Source organism: Rhinoraja longicauda, chromosome 28 (assembly GCF_053455715.1).
Source record: "Rhinoraja longicauda isolate Sanriku21f chromosome 28, sRhiLon1.1, whole genome shotgun sequence".
In the NCBI taxonomy this organism is placed as follows: domain Eukaryota; kingdom Metazoa; phylum Chordata; class Chondrichthyes; order Rajiformes; family Arhynchobatidae; genus Rhinoraja; species Rhinoraja longicauda.
In genome coordinates this window covers 11,769,766-11,795,045 of record NC_135980.1, presented here as the reverse complement: position 1 = coordinate 11,795,045, position 25,280 = coordinate 11,769,766, and the positions used below count along the sequence as shown (strand labels likewise).

The following is a 25,280-nucleotide window of genomic DNA, read 5'->3' as shown; positions in this document are numbered from 1 at the left end:
GCAACAGACCTGGTGCCAAACTGTAATGGCTCTGCTGTTCCTTTGGAACGATCAGCGACATGGAGAGGGGGGACGTGCTGCATGGGCAACAGCCTGTCCTTCATATGACATCGCCCAGGCTTGCATCCGACCACACATCCACGCTGCTCCAGCCGAGGCTTGGAGCAGGCAGCCAACAACCAGGATGCATCACCCATGGTCAGCCATGACCAAGGGGGACCTTAGAACAGTAGTCCCAGCCAACTGCAGCTGTCAATGGGCGGCAGACCTTCACACTCCTTGTGGGGCCTGCTTCAGTACAAGTAGTTCTGCCACGACGCATGTTTCCATAGCACAGATTAGATACAACACGAGTGATGAACTGCGGAGATTATTTGTTTCATGTGAGTCGAATCGATATAACGAGAGTTCGATCGGGAACTTGAGAACTTCCTAAAGATCACCTTGGAAATACACAAGCCCCAAAAAAGCTGTCTTTCATTTAGTTTAGTTTGGAGATACAGCGTGGAAACAGGCCCACTGAGTCCCCACCAACCACCAATTCCCCATACACTGGCACTATCCTACACACTAGGGACCAGGGGCAATCTTTGCTGAAGCCAATGAAGCTACAATCCTGTATGTCTTTGGAGTGTGGGAGGCAACCAGAGCACCCGGGGAAAACTCACACGGTCACGGGGAGAACATACAAACTCCATACAGACAGTACCCGTAGTCTGGATCAAACCTGGGTCTCTGGCGCTGTAAGGCAACTAATCTACCGCTGCACCGCTGTGCTGACCCAAATCAGTACAGGGGACAAAACAATCAGTTTCCATGCAACCTCCCTGCAGCAATCAAGCACATTGCCCCTGAAGAACATAGCTGTCTCCTTAACCATGGGTGGCTGTTAACATTGATAAACAATCACTTCTATTGACACTTGTGCAATGATATTCTATTAAATCCTGCATCAAACTGCCTTGAGTATCTTCAGCTTGCAGTAACAAAATTAACTGTGTCGGAAGAAACTGCAGATGCGGGTTTGAACTGAAGATAGACACAAAATGCTGGAGTAACTCAGCGGGCCAGGCAGCATCTCGGGAGAGAAGGAGTGGGTGACATTTCAAGTCGAGACCCTTCTTCAGAGTCAGACTCAGACTCTGAACAAAATTATTTATTGCTGTTGAAAAGACCTGTATCTTTGAAAACCCTGTAAGAAAAATCACTTTGTGACGGTGAGTCTGGAACTCTCCGGCCCTTCACCCCTGTCCTCTGTTGACACAATTATCTTTTGAAAAAGCGATTTTCTGTCACACACGAGGTGGCCTTTGTCATGTCATTTGAGGGCTGGAGGTGGAACATACTGATCCCCAACAAGGCAGGTAAATGGCAAGGATGGTTTCAAACCCCAACCAGGCCTTGCTGGGGCAGGTATTTGAGGGGCGGCAGAAGCAGAAAGTTGGAGAGTGATGGGGAACTTGGGGGAACTGAAGGGTCAGAGGGGTGGGAGATCAGAGGACCTCGGCTGCACCAGGAAGGAACTGCAGATGCTTCAAATCGAGGATCGACACAAAAAGCCGGAGTAATTCAGCAGGATAGTCAGCATCTCTGGAGAGAAGGAATGGGTGGCGTTTCGGGTCACCTGTTCCTTCTCTCCAGAGATGATGCCTGTCCCGCTGAGTTACTCCAGCTTTTTTGTGTCTATTTTTGGAATGTGAAGAGGTTACTGAGTGGTAGGGTTGCCAACTGTCCCGTATTAGCCAGGACATCCCGTATTTTGGGCTAAATTGGTTTGACCCGTACGGGACTGCCTTTAGTCCCGTATTAGGCCCGGAGGGGCGCTGTAGGCCCGGACGCTGTAGACCTGGACAGTGTAGGTCCAGACAGTGTAGGTCCGTACAGTGTAGGTCCGGAGGCCCGGGCACCGCCTAACGGAGGTTGTGTAGCAACCCGCCTCCCGGCCCGGGCAGCCGCCATTAGTGGAGTGGGAGCACGTGGCCGCTGGCTGGGTGAGGTTACGTGGGGCGCGGGGCGGTGACGTCACCTTGTCCCTTATTAGTGAGATAGTTGGCACCCCTGCTGAGTGGCCACCTGAATGTTGCAAGTTGAGTTTGGGATTTGCCCTGTGCTGTGAAGATCAGGTTGTCCTGGGAATGTCCAACAAGGGTTGCTGCCCAGACAACACAATTCACGTTCCTTAGGAATGCTGCAAAAGGAACATTAATGGGGTCTGCCACCATCTGTTGCATTTTGATGTGATGATTGTGCTGGGTCTGCATCTAGAAATACCCAAATTGTAATTGACATGAAACTTAATGCAATTGAGTTTCCATCCAAAGATAGAAACAAAATGCTGGAGTAACTCAACGGGCCAGGCAGCATCTCGGGAGAGAAGGAATGGGTGGCGTTTCAAGTCGAGACCCTTCTTCAGAGTCAGACTCAGACTCTGAACAAAATTAATTTATTGCTGTTGAAAAGACCTGTATCTTTGAAAACCCTGTAAGAAAAATCACTTTGTGACGGTGAGTCTGGAACTCTCCGGCCCTTCACCCCTGTCCTCTGTTGACACAATTATCTTTTGAAAAAGCGATTTTCTGTCACACACGAGGTGGCCTTTGTCATGTCATGTGAGGGCTGGAGGTGGAACACACTGATCCCCAACAAGGCAGGTAAATGGCAAGGATGGTTACAAACCCCAACCGGGCCTTGCTGGGGCAAGTATTTGAGGGGCGGCAGAAGCAGAAGGTTGGAGAGTGATGGGGGTGCTTGGGGGAACTGCAGGGTCAGAGGGGTGGGAGATCAGAGGACCTCGGCTGCATCACGGGTTATAGAAGTGGAGCTTGGAATGTGAAGAGTGCAGGAAGGAACTGCAGATGCTTCAAATCGAGGATCGACACAAAAAGCTGGAGTAACTCAGCGGGACAGGCAGCATCTCTGGAGAGAAGGAATGGGTGGTGTTTCGGGTCCGAAGAAGGGTGTCGACCCGAAACATCACCTGTTCCTTCTCTCCAGAGATGATACCTGTCCCGCTGAGTTACTCCAGCTTTTTTGTGTCTATTTTTGGAATGTGAAGAGGTTACTGAGTGGTAGAGTTGGCAACTGTCCCGTATTAGCCAGGAAATCCCGTATTTTGGGCTAAATTGGTTTGTCCCGTACGGGACCGCCTTTTGTCCCGTATTAGGCCCGGAGGGGCGCTGTAGGCCCGGACACTGTAGGTCCGGACAGTGTACGTCCGGACAGTGTAGGTCCGGACAGTGTAGGTCCGGACAGTGTAGGTCCGGAGGCCCGGGCGCCGCCTAACGGAGGTTGTGTAGCAACCCGCCTCCCGGCCCGGGCAGCCGCCATTAGTGGAGTGGGAGCACGTGGCCGCTGGCTGGGTGAGGTTACGTGGGGCGTGGGGCGGTGACGTCACCTTGTCCCTTATTAGTGAGATAGTTGGCACCCCTGCTGAGTGGCCAGCTGAATGTTGCAAGTTGAGTTTGGGATTTGCCCTGTGCTGTGAAGATCAGGTTGTCCTGGGAATGTCCAACAAGGGTTGCTGCCCAGACAACACAATTCATGTTCCTTAGGAATGCTGCAAAAGGAACATTGATGGGGTCTGCCACCATCTGTTGCATTTTGATGTGGTGATTGTGCTGGGTCTGCATCTAGAAATACCCCAATTGTAACTGACATGAAACTTAATGCAATTGAGTTTCCATCCAAAGATAGACACAAAATGCTGGAGTAACTCAGGGGACAGGCAGCATCTCTGGAGAGAAACATAGAAACATAGAAAATAGGTGCAGGAGGAGGCCATTCAGCCCTTCGAGCCCGCACCGCCATTCATTGTGATCATGGCTGATCATCCACAATCAGTAACCTGTGCCCCATATCCTCATATCCCTTGATTCCACAAGCCCCCAGAGCTCTATCTAACTCATGGGTGAAGTCTCGGGTTGAGACCCTTCTTCAGACCACCTGCAATTTTTACCCCATATACATTTTCAGAGACAACATGGGCCGTGTGAACTTTACACAGTTTTTTTTCAGGCCCGTTAAAGGATAAGTTAGATCAGGAGATGGCAGAGATTGTGTCTTGATTTCAGCTCACTGGAGATAAGGAGGATTGTCTCAGCACATTTAATTAAAGCTCCAGAGATTTATTGGAATAGGCACTTTGTGCCTTTTTCTAATATGCTAAGTTCCCTGACAGTTCCTTGGAAATGATCGTTTGATTGACAATTTAATTAAAATCCACGATCGTCAAAAATCATGTTTTTTGCTGTTTGATGTTTTTAACCAACCTAATATAATATTAAAGGACACGGGATCATTTGTGCAATGGAACTAGTTGCAGTCGGACTATGAAAGGAGTGCTACATTCTGCCATAACGCTTCAGAAGATATTAATTGAATGCAAAAATCCTTCAGGATATATTAAGCAGAAAAATCTTTCCATAAATGCAATAGCTTTTATTATTTGTGAAGTCTCAAACTAAGAATGCATACATCAAAAGAAATATTTTCATTTTATATTGCATCTTATCAATTTTCAAGTAAGTCACGTTCAAAGTGAGCTTTGGCAAACAGACGTAAGTTCTGATTCGAGTCCCAGGTTACCCTTTATCTGGCCTGAAGATTTCCGACACAGTATGATTTATTAAATATCTCGTCGTAATTTGGGGGATAGAATATTCACGGCGCAAGGACTGGCCTCCTGCTGAATCTTCAGAGGGACTCAACACATACATTCCGCTCCTCCAGGATTTCGGAAACGGATCAGGGGAGGGGTAGGGGAGGGGGAGGGGGGAAACCCATATAAATTTACAATCCCGCTTTTAATTAAGAGCGCGTTCATGTTTGGTTGGCCAGGAGGGACTGCTGCTTGCCTGTTACTTTTCATCCAGCCCATAAACCGTGCCAGAGAATGGCTGAGGGTTGAATGATCCTTTCATTCCCCTTTCTCTCTTCCCAGCGCACTGGACCCCGCTGGTGACTGAAGCTGTGAAACACACTGACCCCGAGCAAACTAGACACAAGGAACCCGCGGAAACATAGAATATAGGTGCAGGAGTAAGCCATTCGGCCCTTCGAACCAGAACTGACATTCAACATGATCATGGCTGATCATCTGAAATCAGTACCCCGTTCCTGCCTTTTCCCCGTATCCCTTGATTCCATTAGCCCTAAAAGCTATATCTAACTCTCTCTTGAAAACGTCCAGTGAATTGGCCTCCACCGCCATCTGTGACAGAGAATTCCACAGATCCACAACTCTCTGGGTGAAAAAGTTTTTCCTCATCTCAGTCCTAAATGGCCTACCCCTTATTCTTAAACTGTGACCCCTGGTTCTTTCTGCAAGTCAACTTACAAATCAAGGCACAAAGTGCTGAAGTAACTCAGCAGGTCAGGCATAATCTCTGGAGGACATGGAAAGGTGGGCTTTGGGTCAGGACCCGTCTTCAGACGCTTTGGGTCCTGACTCTTCTTCAGACACTAAAGAACCAAAGTGTCGCCCTTCCATGTTCTCCAGAACTTTGTGTCCTTTTTTTAAAAACCTGAGAATAACTAGTCGGGTTGCAGTGATGTGCAGGGAGGAAATGCAGATGCTGGCTTACACCGAAGATAGACACTAAATGCTGGAGTAACTCAGCGTCTCAGCAGGCAGCGTCTCTGGAGGGAAGGAATGGGTGACGTTTCGGGTCGAGACCCTTCTTCCTCCTTATGGTCATGTCTGGGTGTGGGAGGACTGCTGGGGTATCGAGGGTTTAATTTTCTTGTAATTGCCATTTTGATAATGCATAAAGACGGGGCGAGTTATTGAGACCATCTCTGCATGGAGAGATGAGAGAGATGTGCTGTCTTCATTTGACCTTTCTCAGCTCTTTCTGTCCTTTTTCTCCTACCTCTCCTCCCTCTTTTTATCCTGCAACCCTGTCCCCAATCACCATTGCAGTAGAGATTAAGGAAATTAAAGAGCTCCCTTGGCCCCCGCCTGTGGGACAGCTAGACGATGACTCAGTGAGCGATGAAGGTGATTGTTTGCTTTGCTTTTCCCATCCCCCCCCACTCTGCACCAGCTTGCTTGCATGGAATTGCCTCACAAACCCGCCATCCTCTGCCCTTCCCATACCTGAACCCTCCCACCGTGAATTGCCTGTTCCCAGAAATTAGATATATATTGCGGTCTTATATTATACCCGTTATTTAAGTATTAACTTACGGTGTGACGCTTGGCAGGCCCGTGGGCAGAGTTTTCCCTCGGTTGGCACGAAGGAAAGAAACCCCCACCTGTTTCCTTTACATGACGCATGACATTCAAGAAAGAGGCCATTTGACCCATCAATCGGAGTCTGTACGTTCCCCCTATGACCGCATGGGTTTTCTCAGGATGCTCAGGTTTCCTCCCACACTCCAAAGACATACAGGTTTGTAGGTTAACACAAAATGGTGGAGTATCTCATCGGGACAGGTAGCATCTCCGGATGGAAGCTATGGGTGACATTTCGGGTCGAGACCCTTCTTCAAACTAGGTCAATTGGCTTTCTGTAAATTGTAAATTGTCCCTCGTGTGCAGGATAATGCTGGTATTAGTGCTGGTCAGCATGGACTCGGAGGGGCCGAAGGGCCTGTTTCCACGCTGTATCTCTAAAGTCTCTGAATTGTTACATCCAAATTGCTCACGAATTAAAATAGTTTCTCCAATTTATTAAAACCAAAATAACATATCTTAATTGAAGGCATTGGAAATGAATTTCAGAAGCAGGGTGTGCTGTGCAAGTCATTGTTTATTCCATGCGATCATGGCTGAATTTCTTCTCCAGATAACTTATGGTGAACTTAATTTGATGAGGTGGAAAATCCAGCAGAGTTTGGCTATTGCGGCTTTACCAATTTCCCCATTTTAATTGAAGATGTTACATTTCCAGCCTCCCGTCTATTTTCATCCCCCCCCCCCCCCCCCCCCCCATTGTTCTTCCAAAACTGAGCCTTGGATCCGAGAGGACATAATCGGCTTGGAAGCAGAGCCAGAGCTTCCAGCAGCCACCTGCTGAGAGGACCCAGAGTCCCGCTACAAGACATCCTTCTCCTTGGAATGTGCTGCCTGTTCCAAGTTATAAGTTTCTTTGTTTCCCGGTGGATGCTACTCAGAGGCCTCTAGCCTGTGTCGGCTCTGTCTTAGCATAAACATGCATCAGTAAGCTGATAACGCTCCCTGTGGGAAGACCTTGCCGCTTGACCTGACTTGGCTGCACCTCGTGTGCTGGTTGACAGCACGGAGCGTTGATGTCTTGAACAGTGGGGCATCGAGAAAAGCACCTCACAACAGTGCACTTCACAACTAGCACTCCGCAATGGGACATGTTGTTCATCCGTTTTATCTGACTGCAATGCAATCACTCAAAGAGTCGCTCAGAAATATACAGTGTCCCTTGTCTTTATGTCTGTGCTCCCATGGACTCTCAAGCCTCCACAAAGCTGGGACAGTATAATGCTTGTGCATCCTGTGCCTCAACCAACATGCTCATGTATCTCCATCACATTCTCTATATTCAACTAAAAGCTCGGAATTTCCAACTGAGCCTTTTCTAAAATAAAGTTCTGAAATAGAGAAAAATATAGCAAAATAAATCAGCCCCATGCCAAATAAATCAGCCCCTTGCCAAATAAATCAGCCCCTTGCCAAATAAATCAGCCCCTTGCTGAAAACAGTAGCAGCCACAATGATACATGGCCTTGTTCTTCATGCACTTAACTGCGTGGTGCTTGTTGTTATAAGCTTCTGAGCCCATCAGTGTAACGTTAGCCCTGTGGAAGGGATGTCTCTTTCCTGTGTAGGAAAGAACTGCAGAAGCTGGTTTACACCGTAGTCACAAAATGCTGGAGTAACTCAGCGGGTCAGGCAGCATCTTTGGAGAAAAGGAAATGTCACCTGCCTGACCCGCTGAGTTATTCCAGCATTTTATGTCTCTTTCCTGTCTTTGTCTCAGTCTAATGTCCCCATGTTTACTGCCATTATTGGTGTTAGCGACTATTGTGAGGGAAAGATAGATCAGCCATGATTGAATGGCGGAATAGACTCCATGGACCGAATTAGGTGTGAGGCTCCACATAATCAATTAAACTGCCAGCACCCTCCAATGTGTTTACATGTGAGAGGAAAAGTCCTGAAAAACAACAGAAACACAAAATCACATTACAAAACTGCCTCACATTGAAGGAAAGCGGAGGCTTTAGTGAAGGTCCAGCTGAGATTTACAAGAATGGTTCCTGGGATGAGTGACGATATTTACAAAGATGTATTGGAGGGCTTGGGACTGTTTTCTTTGGGAAAGAGAAGGCTGGGGAACGAACTGACATAAATATATAAAATGATGAGCCCTCTATACAGAGTGAATCGCAAATGACTTCTCCAGTTGGCATTTATTCACAAAATGCTGGAGTAACTCAGCAGGTCAGGCAGCATCTCAGGAGAGAAGGAATGGGTGACGGTTCGGGTCGAGACCCAAAACGTCACCCATTCCTTCTCTCCCGAGATGCTGCCTGACCTGCCGAGTTACTCCAGCATTTTGTGAATAAATGCCTTTGATTTGTACCAGCATCTGCAGTTATTTTCCTACATCTCCAGTTGGCAGAGGAGTTGAGCATTGGAGGCCGTAGGTGCGAATGGTAGGGGTAGGGAATTAAGAGTGGCATTGTCAAAAATCTCCCATTTGCATGTGCGTGCTTGGAATCTGGAATGTACTGCCTTCAGGTGCGTTAGAACCAGGATCCATGAAGGAACTGAATAAATACATGAGGAGGAAAAATTGGCAAGACTACGGTGAAAGGGAAAGAAGTCGAACTAGTGCTCTTGTAAAGTGCCGGCTTAATGTGATGGGAAGAACTGTGACCATTTTGCGATGGTCCGTCTGTGACCATTTTACGATTCACCCCTGAATAAAATGGTTGAAATTAATTCACAGGGAAAGCAACAAAGTTGAAGTGTGGTACGGGTTGGCTTTGGCGTTTGTGTGTTAGTTGGTTTGAATCAATTGAACATAGGACAACACAGCACAGGAGCAGGTCCATCAGCTCGCAATGTCTGTGATGAACATGATGCCAAGATAAACTAATTTCCTTTCCTTGCACATGACCCATGTCGTCGTCCCCCCTCCCCAATTCCCTGTATATCCAAGTGCCTATCTGAAAGCCTCTTTAAAACACCATCTGCTTCCACCACCACCCCTGGCAATGTATTCCAGGCATCACTATTCCCTGTGTAAGAAAACTTGCCCCTCACATCTCCATTAAACTTCCCCCCTCTGAACCTTAAAGTTATATCCCCCCAAGTCGTTGACACTCCCATTCTGGGGAAAAAGTTTTGCTGGTTTACTTCATCTGTCCGTCTCATAATTTTATATCCTTTCACCAGGTCTCCCCTCAGTCGCTCCAGAGAAAACAATTCAAGTTTGTTCAACCTCTCCCTATGCTTAATACTCCCTGATCCATTCTAGTAAATCTCCTCTTCACCCTCTCCAAAACTTCCACGGCCTACCTATAATGGGGTGACCAGAACTGCACCTAATACTCTAAACGTGTCCTACCCAACATTTTATAAAGCCGCAATGCAATTTCCCGATGCCAAATGCCCCAACTGATGACTTCCTGACTCTTATACATCTTGACTCTTATACTCAATGCCCCAACCTTCTTAACCATCCCATCTGTATGTGTGGCCATTTTCAGGGAGCTCCTGACTTGGTCCCAAGAACATCACTGATTTTAAGGGTCTTATCATTAGCTGCATACTTCCACCTTATCTTTGACCTCCCAAAGTCCAACATCTCACGCTTGCTCGGATTAATTGCCATCTACTATTTCAATGATGATATCAACGACTGATCTATCTCCCGTTGTAATCTTTAATAATCTTCCTCGCTGTGTGAAGCTCTGCCAATATCTATAACTTGCTGTGAACAGATGTAGGATATTCCAAGTCCTTTGCAGGGTGAGAAAGTGATAACATTATTAAACCAGGGCTGGGCATGTTTGAAATGGGGACAGAATGTGTAGGCACAATGAGAGGGACTGAGGAGACTTTTAAAAGCAGGAATGAAGAGAGGTTTAGGAAGATAATTATGCATATTTGGGGGCATATGAGACAACTCGCCCCCAAACTGAGATACCACCCAACTCTCAACTCCAGTCCCACTGTAGACAAAGGACCCCTTTGCAGTTGGTTATTAAGTCATACAGCTCAGAAATGGGCTCTTCAGCCCACCACATCCTATCCCACCTTTACACCCATCAACACTAATCCCATTTACCTGCCTCAGGACCATATCCTTCTATCCCTTGCCTCGAGTGGTGTCTAAATGCCTCTTAAATCTTGTCATTATATCTGAATCGACCACCTGACAGTGCATTTCAGATATCAACCACTCTCTATTTTAAGAAATCCCTCAAATTCCCTTTCATGTTCCTCCCTTTCACCTGAAACAGATGCCCTCTTGTATTTGATACATCTACTATGGGAAAAAGGGTTATGTCTACCCTTTCGATGCCTCATATACTTCTGGCAGGTTAGCCCCTCAATCTCCTTCACTCCAAGAAAATAAGCCTGGTCTATCCAATCTCTCCCCATGACTGACGCAAGTTCGTAAGTTCATAAATCATGGGAGCACAGGTAGACCATTCAGCCCATCAAGTTTAGTCCGCCTTTCAATCATGTCTGATCTATCTTTCACTCTCAACCTCATTCTCTTGCCTTCTCCCCATAAACCCTTGAAGTCCTCTTTCTCAGGCAGCATCCTGGAGAAACCTCCTCTGCACTCTCACCCTCGCGACCGACCACGTCCTTCCCAGAGTGTGGCGGCCAGAACTGCATGCAGCACTCCAAGTGCAGCTTCCACACTTTACTCCATTCAGCAGAACAGGAGCTTTTGAATTTTACCTGTCCTACAAAAGTCTTTGCCTGTCAGGAAGAGAAGCAAGACACAAAAGGCTGGAGTAACTCAGCGAGCATCATAGGCCGCATCTCTGGATAGAAGGAATGGGCGAGGTCTCGGGTCAAGACCCTTCTTCAGACTGACCTGATAGGAAGCTACTCAGCATCGACTGTGTGTGACCGCACAGCGGTGCTGAACTATGAGTTCACCGCGCCAAACTGGAAGGCGAGAGGACCGATGACACTGGCTGCTAAATGCATTTAACGAGCTCCAGTTAGCTGCTCAAGATCGACACTTTACCCTAAGTTCTGCTTAAGCAGTCCTCTTCCCAGCTTCTGGCCTTCAGTCCTGACCGAGCAGCCACAGGAAGCCATTTCAACGGCAATTAAAATTAAAGACATGGTAACTGGAACCCTGTGAAATTGACTTCAATCTATAAAAAACCTGTCCGCTATGTTTAAACCTCAGAGTAAAAAAACCCAGAAAGTTCTGGAAACTCTCACTGCTGGATGGGTGTGAACAATTCATTAAAGGGACTGTAATGTCATGGTGCAAATTATGAATTCATAATCGTCAAGGTTAGATTCTTCTACGAATCAAGTACTATTAATTTCTCGCCCGATTAATGTAATAAGTTCCTGAGTTCCTCTATGAGGATATCCTTAGTTGTGAAATTTCAGCCGACTGACGGCTTCATTAATCTCCATCCAATTTTGACCCACTGAATGTGCTGGAATATAATACCTACTCACTTCTCAGATATATCTCTCTGCCAGGAACATCATTAGGCACTGAGGGGACGTCAGCTTCCAAAGAACAAACAAGAAGGCCCCATTGAAAACAGATGTTTTATCTTTAGCTTAGTTTAGTTTAGAAACGCAGTGTGGAAACAGGCCCTTCAGACCAGCGATCCCCGCACATTAACACTATCCTACACACGTATGCCAAGCCAATTAACCTACAAACTTGTACGTCTTTGGAGTGTGGGAGGAAACCAAAGATCTCGGAGAAAACCCGCGCAGGTCACGGGGAGAACGTACAAACTCCGTACAGACAAGCACCGGTAGTCAGTATCGATCCCAGATCTCTGGCTCTGTGCGGCAGCAACTCTACCGCTGCGCCACCGTGCTGCCCATTTAGTGTTTGGAGATACAGCATGGAAGCAGACCCTTCGGCCCAGTGTGTCCATGTTGACCATCGATCACCCGTTTACATTAGTTCTTAGTTATCTCACTTTCGCATCCATTCTGTACACACTATAGTCAATTTTACATAGGCCAACTTACCTACGAACCTGCACATCTTTAGGATGTGGGAGGAAGACGGAGCACCCAGAGGAAGCCCATGCAGTCACCCGGCAAACTCCACACAGACAATACCCGAGGTCAGGATCGAACCAGGGTGTCTAACGCTATGAGGCAGTGGCTGTACCCGCTGTGCCAATGTGCTGCCCCTAGAGGGGAGGCGCAGTGGTGCAATGAATGCAGTGAGAGGTTCCCAGACACCACTTCCTTCAGGGGCAAAACAGGGGCTGCACTGAGTGGAGAATCACAAAGCTGCACTTACCCCAAGCAGCGAGTAGAGCAGATGCCTCACAGCTCCGATGACCTGTGTTTAATTCTGACCTCCGAACAGCCTGTGTGAGCACATTCCTTCTATGACCATTTGGGTTTCCTGCAGATGCTCCGGTTTCCTCCCACATCTCAACGACATGCAAGTTGGTTAGTCCTTGTCCATTGCAAATTGCCCCAAGATGAGTGCTGGAATCTGGGAAGAGTCAATAGGATAATGGGAAGAATAAAATGGGATTCGTATAAATGGGTGCAGACGTGGAGCATGCTGCATGACTCTACAACTCTACACCCCCATTCATGCATCCCTACATTCACCATCCCCCTCACTCGCACATCCCGCCTCACTCATGCACTCCTTATCCCTGCACAACCCCATTGCCCAAGCGCGTACAGTCTCACAAGACCACCATCCCCACACTCCATCTCCCCGCATACAACTCCAATCCCAGGCATTGCCCCATCCCACACGCCACCATCATCCCACTGAAGCTAGCTCGAGGATCTCCACTAGTATAAACATATAGGGTGGCAGAGTCATAATCATAGAGTGATACAGTGTGGAAACAGGCCCTTCGGCCCAACTCGCCCACACTGGCCAACATGTCCCACCTGCCTGCGCTTGGTCCATATCCCTCCAAACCTGTCCTATCCATGTACCTGTCTAATTGTTTCTTAAATGTTGGGATAGTCCCAGCCTCAACCACCTCATCTGGCTGCTTGTTCCGTATGCCCTTTGTGTGAAAAAGTTACCCCTCAGATTCCTATTAAATCTTTCCCCCTTCACCTCGAACCTATGCCCTCTGGTCCTCGATTCCCCTACTCTGGGCAAGAGACTGTGCATCTACCTGATCTATTCCTCTCATGATTTTGTACACCTCTGCAAGACCCTCCCTCATCCTCCTGCATTCCATGGAATAGAGACCCAGCCTACTCAACCTCTCCCTAGCTCACACCCTCTAGTCCTGGCAACATCCTCGTAAATCGTTTCTGTACCCTTTAAAGCTTGACAATATCTTTCCTATAACATGGTGCCCAAAATTGAACACAATATTCTAAATGCGGTCTCACCAACGTCTTATACAACTGCAACATGACCTCCCATGGTGTAGCATGTCATAACTCAACCCCAACTGATTTATTAGAATGTACACCAAATCCAACCTGATCCCAAAACCTCTGAATATATTGGTGACCATCGGACTCAGCTCCGCTGGTACCCCTCCATATTACCCAGTGTGCATGCATTATTCCTGCAAGTAACGTTCAAGACAGATTTAGGTGGGCTATCAACAATGAGGAGGGCAATATTGCTTCAAGTTGCAAGATGCCAGTATAGAGTAGATTCAGAGTTTAGTTTAGAGGTTAGGGATACAGTGCTGGAACAGGACCTCCGAGCCACCGAGTCCATGCCGACCAGCAATCACCCCGCACATTTACAAACACACGCAAGGGACAACTTATACAACTTACCAAAGCCAATTAACCTACTAACCTGTATGTCTTTGGAGTGTGGGAGGAAACCAGTGCACCCGGAGAAAACCCACGCCATCACGGGAAGAACGTACAAACTCCGTACAGTCAGCACCTATAGTCAGGATCGAACCCGGGTCTGAATCAGAATCGAAGTGAGAATGGAGGGTTCCCGTAGTGTGGGGGGCAACCAGACAAACCAAGATTATTCTTCTGAAAGCAGGAGGAGAAAACAGCACATGTTCAAAACCATGAAGGGGTTCAATAGAGTAATTGTTTCTTTGCTTGAAAGATGGATGGAAGGAGTTTCAACTGTGGCTTGCCATAGGGAATTGGATATTTGAAAAGGACACATTTCCAGGATAATGGGTTAAAAACAGGTGTGTAGGGTTGATTGATGGATCTTTCGAGAGTTAGTAAAGGCACAATGGGTTAAATGGCCGCCTCTTCGACCGTTTGACTAACGTGTACCTCTGTCTTTTTACAGTCCAGTTTGATGGTTGCGATTGGGACCGGTCATCTCCTTCTGCCAAAGATCGACTGAGGCAACAGAAACAGCTCAGCCCCCTGGCCGGAGGGTCAAAATACAGCAAGACACAGACTCCAGAGCACTGCTCCACCCTACCCGAGAGAGTGGACCCTACTCTACCGCTGGAGAAACAAGCGTAAGTGTAAAACCATCCAAGCCACTGGCAGACCTCCCAACCTTTCCCAATTTGGCGGAAAGTTTCCACTTTCTTATTTCATTTCCGCCATTCCTATTTCGCCTCACATTTTTCCGCAAAACACATGCTCGCCACTCACCCTGCCCCTCGTCGCCGCTCGCCTCGCCTCGCCGCTGGCCCGGCCTCGCCATCCCTCGCCTCTGGCCTTGCCTCGCCGCTGGCCTGGTCTCGCCTTGCCAATCGCCGCTGGCCTCGCCTCACTGCGTAGCATGAGGCCGGTTGATGTTGAGGTGATGTGGGGGAGGGGGGAGTGGGGGTGTGGAGTGGGGGTGGGAGGGGTGGGGGAGGAGGGGAGGGGAGTGGAGGGGGAATGGAGGTGGGTGGAAAGGGAGGGAGGGGAGTGAGGGGTGGGGGGGAGTGGGGGTAGAGTGGGGGTGGGGGGAGGGTCGTGTGGGTGGGGGAGAGGGTAGTGGGGGGGAGTAGGTGGGGGGGACATGGACCATTGTGATTTGCTGTTGAAGACCACTGGAGCAAGTAGGTCTTCAATGAAATTAGGTATGTGGAGTTTTAAATGAAACTCTTCCTTCATAACTTCGTCATACATTTTATGACCATTGTTCTTTTATTCAATACCAAGAGAATTAGGATGTGTAAGGAAAAGGCAAAATAGAAAAAACAAAGCAAAACATTTTTTTCTTTGTGTTGTAAAAAGTATTGCTGTTCAATAACCTTTCTATAACTAGCAGAATATACTCATGATAGACCTGACATTGTACATGTAGTCTAAGAACGACAGACTGTTGGAAATAATAGTCGTTCTTCACACATGAATGTAGCACATATTACTCATGCATACATTTTTTTGCGTGCATACTTTTTTGTTGCTGAAAAGTTGCATTACGCGCCATATTATGAATTTTGGACATCGAAATTCTGAATTTGTAAAATCAAATGTTGGGAGGTCTGCACTGGGGTCCAGTCAATTAGCGGAGAGCAGCATTTGCACACAGAAGGAAGTCACCAATAGATCCTGTCAGGAATTTAGGAAAATTCACAGAGGGGTTCGGCAGCGAGTCTGAGTTAAATCGTGGTGATAGAGTCAGAGAGCAGGAGGAATCACAGAGGGGTTCGGCAGCGAGTCTGAGTTAAAACGTGGTTGCAGCGTCGGAGAAAGACACAAAATGCTGGAGTATCTCAGCAGGATAGGCAGCATCCCTGGATAGAAGGAATGGGTGACCTTTCAGGTTGAGACCCTTCATCAGACTGGTAGAGCCAGAGGGCAGGAGGAATCACAGAGGGGTTATTGCTCGCAAGTCTGGGTTAAAACGTGGTCGTAGAGTCGGATAGCAGGAGGAATAAGAGAGATTTTTATTCAGACAGCAATGAGAATATATCAAGACATCAGGAACGACAGATGCTGTTTTACAAGAAAAGACACAAAGTGCTGGAGTAACTCAGTGGATCAGGCAGCATCTTTGGAAAACATGGATAAGTGACATTTTGTGTCGGGAAAGAGTTTGAAGAAGGGTCCCGACCCGAAACATCACCTATGCATTTTCTCCAGAGATGCTGCCAGACCTGCTGAGTTACTCCAGGACTATGTGTCTTGTTTTTATGAGAATATGTAGTTTGCTATCCCAGAATGTAGTTGATGCATCCAACATTTTAGGAGAAGTCAGATAATTAGAAGCCTGGCAAAGGAACAGAAGATAATATAAATGGTCCGAAGAAGGGTCTCGACACGAAACGTCACCCGTTCCTTCTCTCCAGAGATGCTGGCCTGTCCCGCTGAGTTACTCCAGCATTTTGTGTCTACCAGAAGATAATATTGACTGGGTGAGATCAAATTGGATGGGTAAAACCTCTTGTGGGGCGTAAATAAAAACACAGACCAGTTGGACTTAATTCTATGCTGTGAATTCTGCGAGAAGAACTAGCTGCTTCAATTTATTGGTTCCTTCACTTTAGGAAAACTCTGTTTAAGAAACTGGTACATGGACAGGACAGATTTGGAGGGATATGGGCCAAACGCAGGCAGGTGGGACTAATGAAGCTGGGACATGTTGGGCGGTGTTGGAAACTTGGGCCGAAGGGCCTGTTTCCACACTGTATCACTGTATGACTGTGGCCTGGAAATTCAAAGGAGCATTAAAATGGCACTGTGTGGTTGTCACTTGGTAGGCAATGGCATTCCGTCATTCAAAGTCCAGGATGGTACATGTAGCGAAATAAGTGAAACAACGGGACAGTGGTGTAGGGAGTCAAATGCTTCCAATTCTCGGGCGTGCATATCTCCGAAGATCTGTCCTGGACCCAGCACATTGATGCAATCATTAAGAAAGCCCACCGTCGCCTCTACTTCCTGAGAAGATTGAGGAGATTCGGTATGTCAACAAATACTCTCTCGAATTTCTACAGAAGTACAGTAGAGGACATACTGACTAGTTGCGTCATGGCCTGGTTTGGCAACTCGAACGCCCGGGAGCAAAGAAGATTGCCGAAAGTGTGAACACTGTCAAGTCCATCAGGGGTGCCGACCTGCCCACCATCGAAGGGATCTACAAGAGTCGCTGCCTCAAAATGGCAGCCAGCATCATCAGAGACCAACACCACCCTGACCACATTCACATTTCACTCCTACCATGCGAGAGAGTTGTGGAGGACGATGTGGGAGATGCAGGGCACATCAGTGAGGGAAAGAGCTGGAAGTAGCTCTCAACTACAGAGAAAGTTGGGGCAACCTGTTGGGTGCCCACTTGTGGGGGTCACTAGTCAGGCAGAGAGTTGGGGAGCCATTGGTTAGGGAAGGGATGAGGATTTTCATTAGGTTGGGAACTGAGCTGTGAGGATAAGACAGTTTGAGAGTTGGAAGTGTTTGGTCAGGGAGAGTTGGGCAAGACAATCCATATACTAAAACTCTCGTTTGTTTGTTTGTTCCTGAACTACAGCCAAAACGGTACACGATAGCGCAACAATTTTGGCCCACCTTACTCACCGTCGTCCCTTTGGTGCTAATCGAAGATGTTTCATTGAAATCAGTGTTATACTTTTAAAGTTATTCACATTTTAAAGTTTAAATCTATCTCCTAGGGAGGGAGGGGGAGAGGAGGGAGGATAAGGGGGATGGAGTGGGGGCAGGGGAAGGGGGAGAGGGAGGGGAGGGGAGGGGGGAGGGAGGGAGGGAGAGGAGGGTGGGACGGGAGGTGGGGGGAGAGGAGAGGGGGGGGGGGGAGAGGGTGCTGCACCAATGCAGGAGAGGTTTGGGCCCAACTTGGTTTAGTTGAAGATAAAAGTTAATGTGTTGGAAGGGAGTTGGTGAGAGCCAGTTAGAAGAGTCAATCAGGCATATAGTTGGGGAGGGCAATGAGGAAAGATGGGAACAGTTTTCTTAGTTTCTGTTTCTGCTTTCTACTGCACAACCGCCAACAGCTGGGCTATCTCGTGCAGGTTTCGCTCACGTGGGTACTGGTTGCAAAAAGGTTATTTAGATTTTTATGTGGGCAAGTTTGGTGAGATGATCCATGTCCAAGTTGTCAAGCTGTGACTTGCAGAGTGACAAGGTTGGTGCACATCTAGTGGTGTCGGGAAGGATGTTCCACGCTGGGATAGTCCATGGATATGGTGACTGTAGGTGGCTATTTTTGTTTGCTCTAATTCTAGTATAAAAGAAGTGACCTGAGGACTGTCTTGTAACTTTCTGTGTATTGGATTGAATAAAGTCAGATATGTTACTGGGGATGATGCCATGAGTCTCTTTGTAGACAGTACAAGCAGTACATAATCACAGAGCACTTAGAAAGTGATCTTCAAAGTTGCAAGAGGTTAGTTTGGAAAGACAATAGACAATAGACAATAGGTGCAGGAGTAGGCCATTCGGCCATTCGGGCTAGCCCCACCATTCAATGTGATCATGGCTGATCATTCTCAATCAGTACCCCGTTCCTGCCTTCTCCCCATACCCCCTGACTTCGCTATCCTTAAGAGCTCTATCTAGCTCTCTTTTGAATGCATTCAGAGAATTGGCCTCCACTGCCTTCTGAGGCAGGAAATTTCACAGATTTACAACTCTGACTGAAAAAGTTTTTCCTCATCTCCGTTCTAAATGGCCTACCCCTTATTCTTAAACTGTGGCCCCTGGTTCTGGACTCCCCCAACATTGGGAACATGTTTCCTGCCTCTAACGTGTCCAACCCCTTAATAATCTTATATGTTTCGATAAGATCCCCTCTCATCCTTCTAAATTCCAGTGTATGTATACAAGCCTAGTCGCTCCAGTCTTTCAACGTATGACTTTTTTGTGTCAGTCAGTGAGGGTAGTGGCTTGGATGGTGAGCGTCTTCTGGCGAAAGAGTTGTCCGCAAGTCAGTCTGGGAAATTGTTGGGGCGCAGTCAAGTGGTTAGTAGATGCCAATTGGGCCATTCAGGCGTCTGTGTCTGATGATATTGGCAAGAACATTGGGCGACGATGTTAAGGATTGTACAGAACCAAATACAGCTTTAGGAGGAATGTAGCAGAAGGATGATGGCTCAGGCTCAGGCTCAGGGTCAGGGTCAGGGTGATTACGAATCGCTCTGCAGACCCAAGCCTCTAATGCGGACCCATTTCACAGTCCAAGGCACTCGCAGTTCACAGCTTTGTTTGTGCAGTATAGTCTGATACAAATATCAGGAGGGTAATGTTGCACAAAGCTCGAAATCAAAGCATATGCCTGGCAGATTTTGCTCATCATTTGCATGGGAGATTTGGAGAAAAGGTCTGGACATGTATGAGCTATCAAAGTATTTCTTTTTAAAAGTTAATTTTTTCAGTGCACAAATGCCTTGGACTGCGTGATGGAATTTCTAGTCTGCCGCTATTAATGGGAAGATGGCTCCTACAGCAATGAAAATGTCAAAGCAAATCCTTGCTGCATTCTACTTTAATCTTGCTTGCCTGTGGAGACGATGATAATCCCCTTTTAGTATTAGTGATCACATAGCAACATTTCTCTGAACTGTTTGAAAGCTTAGGAGAGCAACCTCCTGCTAGGTGTGTGTACAAACATGCAAACACACTACATTATCCCTCCACACTGCACAGCAAAGCTAATACCTTTCTAGTCTGCATAGTTAACACAAGATACCAGCACCTGCAGTTTAGGTTAGTTTAGTTTAGTTTAGAAAGATAGAGCGTGGAAACAGGCCCTCTGGCCCACCGAGTCCGCGCCAACCAGCGATCCCCGTACACTAACACTATCCTACACACACTGGGGACAATTTACAATTTTACCAAGCCAATTAGCCTGCAAACCTGTACGTCTTTGGAGTGTTGGAGGGAACCGGAGCACGCAGAGAAATCCCACGCAGGTCGTGGGGAGAACGTACAAACTCCATACAGTCAGCACCCGTGGACAGGATCGAACCCGGGTTTCTGGCGCTGTAAGGCAGCAACCTTACTGCTGCGCCACCGTGATGTCCATGCCTTGCGTATCTCTAGTTCTACACGTTGCAGGGATATTGCCAATCCTGATGATCTTTTCTCTAATATTAGCTTCAATTTGTTACTTGTGTCCCTTTTGGTGATTATTCCAGACCAAAAAAACAGTAATTAGTGACAGTTGCATCACAGTGTCCTTGACACAAGTTCGATCCTGACCTCCAGTGCTGTCCATGTGGAGTTATAACATTCCCCTCATGTCTCTATGAGTCTTCCCCCAGTGTTCCAGTTTAATCCTACAGGCCAAAGACATGGGGTTGGTAAATTAACTGGCCACTGTAATTTGCTCCTCGTGTATGTAGGTGGGTGGGTGGTGGAACGTGGGCCAGGGGGTGTGGAGGGGTCGTTTATGACAATGCGCGGAGAATAGGTTACAGAGAAAATCTGTGGAGGGGTGGGAGTGCTCTGCAAACCAGCACAGATTTGGTGGGCTGGAGGGCTTCCTTCAGTGCCATCGCGAACAAGGAAATTATAGGGCACCAACGATTATGAAGTGCGATTAAAAAGAATGGGACTGCACTACAAAGCCACATTGGAAGTGAGCGAATTGGCCTGGAGCACGGGAAAAGACTATTTTTACAGTCTATGCTGTAAATTACACTTGAACATTGAGTGAAACATTACAAGCCATTAACTCCCACATCTAAGTTCTCAGGCCAATAAATTCTCGTTCCTTCAGAATTTATTTTTTTCCCCAGGGTGCAGGTGATACTGACAGGTTGCATTTGTTGCATATCCATAACTTAACCTGAAAGCATTAACTACCAATTAAACGAAGTGGGCATCCCCATCAGACAGCGATGGCTGATTAATTTTTTTCTGTAAGATGTCCTTGAAGCAATGGAGCCTCATGACGATCGTATTTATTGACAGCACAAAGATGCTAATGTTCATTTGGAATACTGGATGTCACTGGCAAGGGCACCATTATCGCCCATCTGTAATTGTTCATAGGTTCTTGTGCATAGTTGTCGGAGCAGAATTAGGCCGTTCGGCCCATCAAGTCTACTCCACCATTCAATCTATCTTTCCCTCTCAAACCCCATTCTCCTGCCATCCCCCCATAACCCCTGCAACAGTACTAATCAAGAATCTATCAATCTCTACCGTAAAAATATCCATTGATTTGGCCCCCACAGCCATCTGTGACAATGAGTTCCACAGATTCACCGCCCTCTGATTAAATAAATTTCCCGTCGTCTCTTCACTAAAGGTACTTCCTCTATGGCCTCTGGTCCTGGACTCCCCCACAAGTGGAAGCATCCTCTCCGCATCCACTCTATCCAGGCCTTTCACTATTCGGTATTGCTGTTGGTTTGGGGGAGTTCCGGGACTTAGACCCAGCAAGAATGAATTGAGAGCAGTACATGTCCGTGCCAGCTGTGCCTTAAGGCTACTGGCAGTCGGTGATACTTCCATTCACATGCTGTCTTTGTCCCTGGAGGTGCATGATGTTGGGAGTTTCAGAGATGTTGTCGGGGAAAGCCTGCTGAGCTTTCTCGCGGTATGACACGCAGCCTCAAAGCACTGGTGTTGGAAGGAATGAATGTTCTGTGTGGATGAACCTCATCTTCACAACCCGCCTTTGTGAAATTTCATCTCGGCCTCGCCGGATTGTTAATCCAGTAAAGTAAGGACTGCAAACCGAGAAGATAGGTGGAAGGGCTCGCCGACCCGACCAGAAACGTTGCCTATTCCTTCTCTCCAGCCAAACCAACCTCCTTTCTATTGACTCCATTTTTTACCTCGCACTGCCTCGGCAAGGCTATCTGCATAATCAAGGACCAGTCGCATCCTGGCTACTCCCACTTCTCCCCTTCTCTTATCAGGCATAAGGTATAGAAGTGTGAAAACGCACACCTCCAGATTCAGGGACCCAGTTTCTTCCCTGCTGTTATCATCACACTGCTCATCCTACTGCAACTAGAGAGCAGTGCTGAACTATCTACCTCATTGGTGGCCCTCGGACTATCCTTGATCGGACTTTGCTGGCTTTACCTTGCACTAAACGTTATTCCCTTATCACGTATCTATACGATGTAAATGTATACATTAGACAATAGACAATAGACAATAGGTGCAGGAGTAGGCCATTCAGCCCTTCGAGCCAGCACCGCCATTCAATGCGATCATGGCTGATCACTCTCAATCAGTACCCCGTTCCTGCCTTCTCCCCATACCCCCTCACTCCGCCATCCTTAAGAGCTCTATCCAGCTCTCTCTTGAAAGCATCCAACGAACTGGCCTCCACTGCCTTCTGAGGCAGAGAATTCCACACCTTCACCACTCTCTGACTGAAAAAGTTCTTCCTCATCTCCGTTCTAAATGGCCTACCCCTTATTCTTAAACTGTGGCCCCTAGTTCTGGACTCCCCCAACATTGAGAACATGTTTCCTGCCTCTAATGTGTCCAATCCCCTAATGATCTTATATGTTTCAATAAGATCCCCCCTCATCCTTCTAAATTCCAGTGTATACAAGCCTAATTGCTCCAGCCTTTCAACATACGACAGTCCCGCCATTCCGGGAATCAACCTAGTGAACCTACGCTGCACGCCCTCAATAGCAAGAATCATGTATTGTAATCATGTATTGTCTTTCTGCTGAGTGGATAGTACACAACAAAAGCTTTTCAGTGTACATCGGTGAAGGTGAAAATAAACTAAACTAAACTGAACTGAACTGAGATGCTGCCTGACCAGCTGAGTTACTCCAGCATTTTGTGTCGGTAGTCGGGGTAAACCAGCATCTGCAGTTCCTTCCTACACATAGAAAGAAAGAAAGGCAGATGGGTCCTTGCGGGTTCCATTCAACTTTCCCCGTGGATGATATAAGCACGGTATCTTCTCTGCAATCCATTCCACCGGCGCTGTGAGACCTTATATTTTACCCGAAGATGAACAAAAACAGCTTGGTAAAAGAGTCGGGGATTGAAAGAAATGGGTTTTGTGAACAGCAGCTCACGCAGCAGGGAAAATAAAGATTGATGTTTTAAATTTGAGGGAATTGGTCGCTCTGGCTGATTGGAATTGATGTGTGAGCAGGATGAAGCCATTATCCCGTGTATGCACTTCACACAAATTGACTTGAAGGGTTTTTTTTTTTTCTAAAGCACATCTTCGTTAAATGGGCCTCCAGATACAGTAACTCCCTATTAGAGTGATTTTAGAAGCAAAATTCCACAGCGATGCGCTGTTTCACTCCGTCTGCAGTGTAACATGATACAAAAGGTGTAGATAAGGGCGAAGAAAGCATGTCATTAACTTGGAAGAGAGAGCCCAGGAATAGAGAATAACGGCTCAAAACTGACAAGGTTACAACAATAAGAAAATTAGGACGGGATAGTGGTGATATATAATAAAGTCTTCAGAGTTAATTGGCTTCTTTAAAAATAAGCTGGATCAATTATCTGCTGAGAAGGAAGGAAAGGTGAAGCTAATCATATTTTCAGATTTTTTATTTAACCTTGGTGGAATTGCAAATTAATTTAAACTGAGGTAGTGATATTTTTAAAGTGGTTTTAGCATCATATATTATACATATCAGGAGCAGTGCAGTGCAGTGCAGTGCAGTGCAGTGCAGGGGTGGTGCAGCAGTAGAGTTGCTGCCTTACAGCGCCTGAGACCCGGGTTCGATCCTGACTACGGGTGCTGTTTGTACATAGTTCGTATGTTCTCCCCATGACCTGCGAGGGTTTTCTCCGGGAAGCTTCGGTTTCCTCCCACACTCCAAAGACGTAGAGGTTTGTAGGCTAGTTGGCTTGGGATAATTGTAAATTGTACCCAGTGTGTGTAGGATTGTGTCAGCATGCGGGGATCGCTGATCGGCGCGGAATCGGTGACCCGAAGCGCCTATTTCCACGCTGTATCTCTTTAAAAAGACTAAAAATATTAGCTGCAATGTAAAAAAGACAGAGTGGCAAACAGAATTCTGTTTCTCATGGACTCCATGAGACATTAACGTGCAAAAGTAGAATTGGAAGGAATCAAAAGAATGCTTTCATTTTTTACCACAGTTTGAGGCATGTTAGTTCAACAGATCATGTAACTGACATAAAAGGAGAGGTCTTGATTTATTGTACTGCGGTGATCCAATCTTTACACAAAGATCATAAAAGAGGACAGGGGTGGAAGCTAGTCATTCATCCATTCTTCAAATACAAAATAAACTCATTCTTTCAGTCAGACACAAAGTGCTGGAATAACTCAACGGGTCAGGCAGCATCTCTGGAGAAAAAGGATGTGTGACATTTTGGGCTGGGATCCTTCTTCAGAATGAAAGTAGCGGGTGGGGGTGGTGAAGAGCTGGAGGCAAGAAAAGACCAGGACCAGCCAGGGACGGCCTTCACTCTGGTAGCTTACAACCCAGCGGGATGAACATTGAATTTCCGAATTTTAACTAACTTCTACCTTCACTCCCCTCCCCTCCCCTCCCCTCCCCCCTTGCCACCTTCCTCCGCCCTAGTCGTTTAAACAGTTCCACAGTTCACCATATTTTACCCCTCTTTAGATCACACATTCCCTAGCCAACAATGAGCCTACTAGGGCACCACCCTGCCTGAGCTCATTTTAGTTTAGTTTAGTTTAGAGATACAGCATGGAAACAGGCCCTTCGGCCCACCGGGTCCATGCCGACCAGCGTTCCCCGCACATTAACACTATCCTACACACACTGGGTACAACTTTTATTTTTACATTTACCAAGACAATTTACCTACAAACCTGTAGGTCTTTGGAGTGTGGGAGGAAACCGAAGATCTCGGAGAAAACCGTCACAGTCACAGGCAGAACATACATACAGCACCCGTAGTCGGGATCGAACCCGGGTCTCCGGCGCTGCAAGCGCTGTAAGGCAGCAGCTCTACCGCTGTGTCACAGTGCTGTCCAATTTGTGGCCAGCCCTGGTTGCTCCTGGTCTTTTCTTGCCTCCAGCTCTTCACCCCTCCTCACTTCCCCCTACTTTCAGTCTGAAGGTGTTCCTAACTGAAAAGTCACCCATACTTTATCTCCAGAGCTGCTGCCTGGCCCGCTGAGTTCCTCCAGCATTTTGTGTTGATCTTTGGTATGAATCAGCATCTACAATTCTTTCAGTAAGTCTAATTGCAGAAGCTGCTAGTTGTCACAACGGCCTGCAAATGCAAAAAAGAATTCAATAGATCTAGGATCAGGTTGGCAAACAAACACACCGCATACTCACAGGTT

The 25,280-nt window shown here is 47.1% G+C and overlaps 1 protein-coding gene across 1 annotated transcript in view; it reads left to right on the top strand.

Annotated features, from left to right (window-relative positions):
- Positions 1-205: 205 nt before the first annotated feature.
- The window catches only part of LOC144607458 (SH2 domain-containing adapter protein F-like), a 92,666-nt gene continuing 67,591 nt past the window's right edge, over positions 206-25,280 (top strand). Inside the window, exons 1-3 of the mRNA XM_078424321.1 lie at positions 206-383; positions 5,921-5,998; positions 14,427-14,604. Of these exons, the coding sequence (XP_078280447.1) occupies positions 206-383; positions 5,921-5,998; positions 14,427-14,604 (434 nt within the window). The remainder of the gene's footprint in view (positions 384-5,920; positions 5,999-14,426; positions 14,605-25,280) is intronic.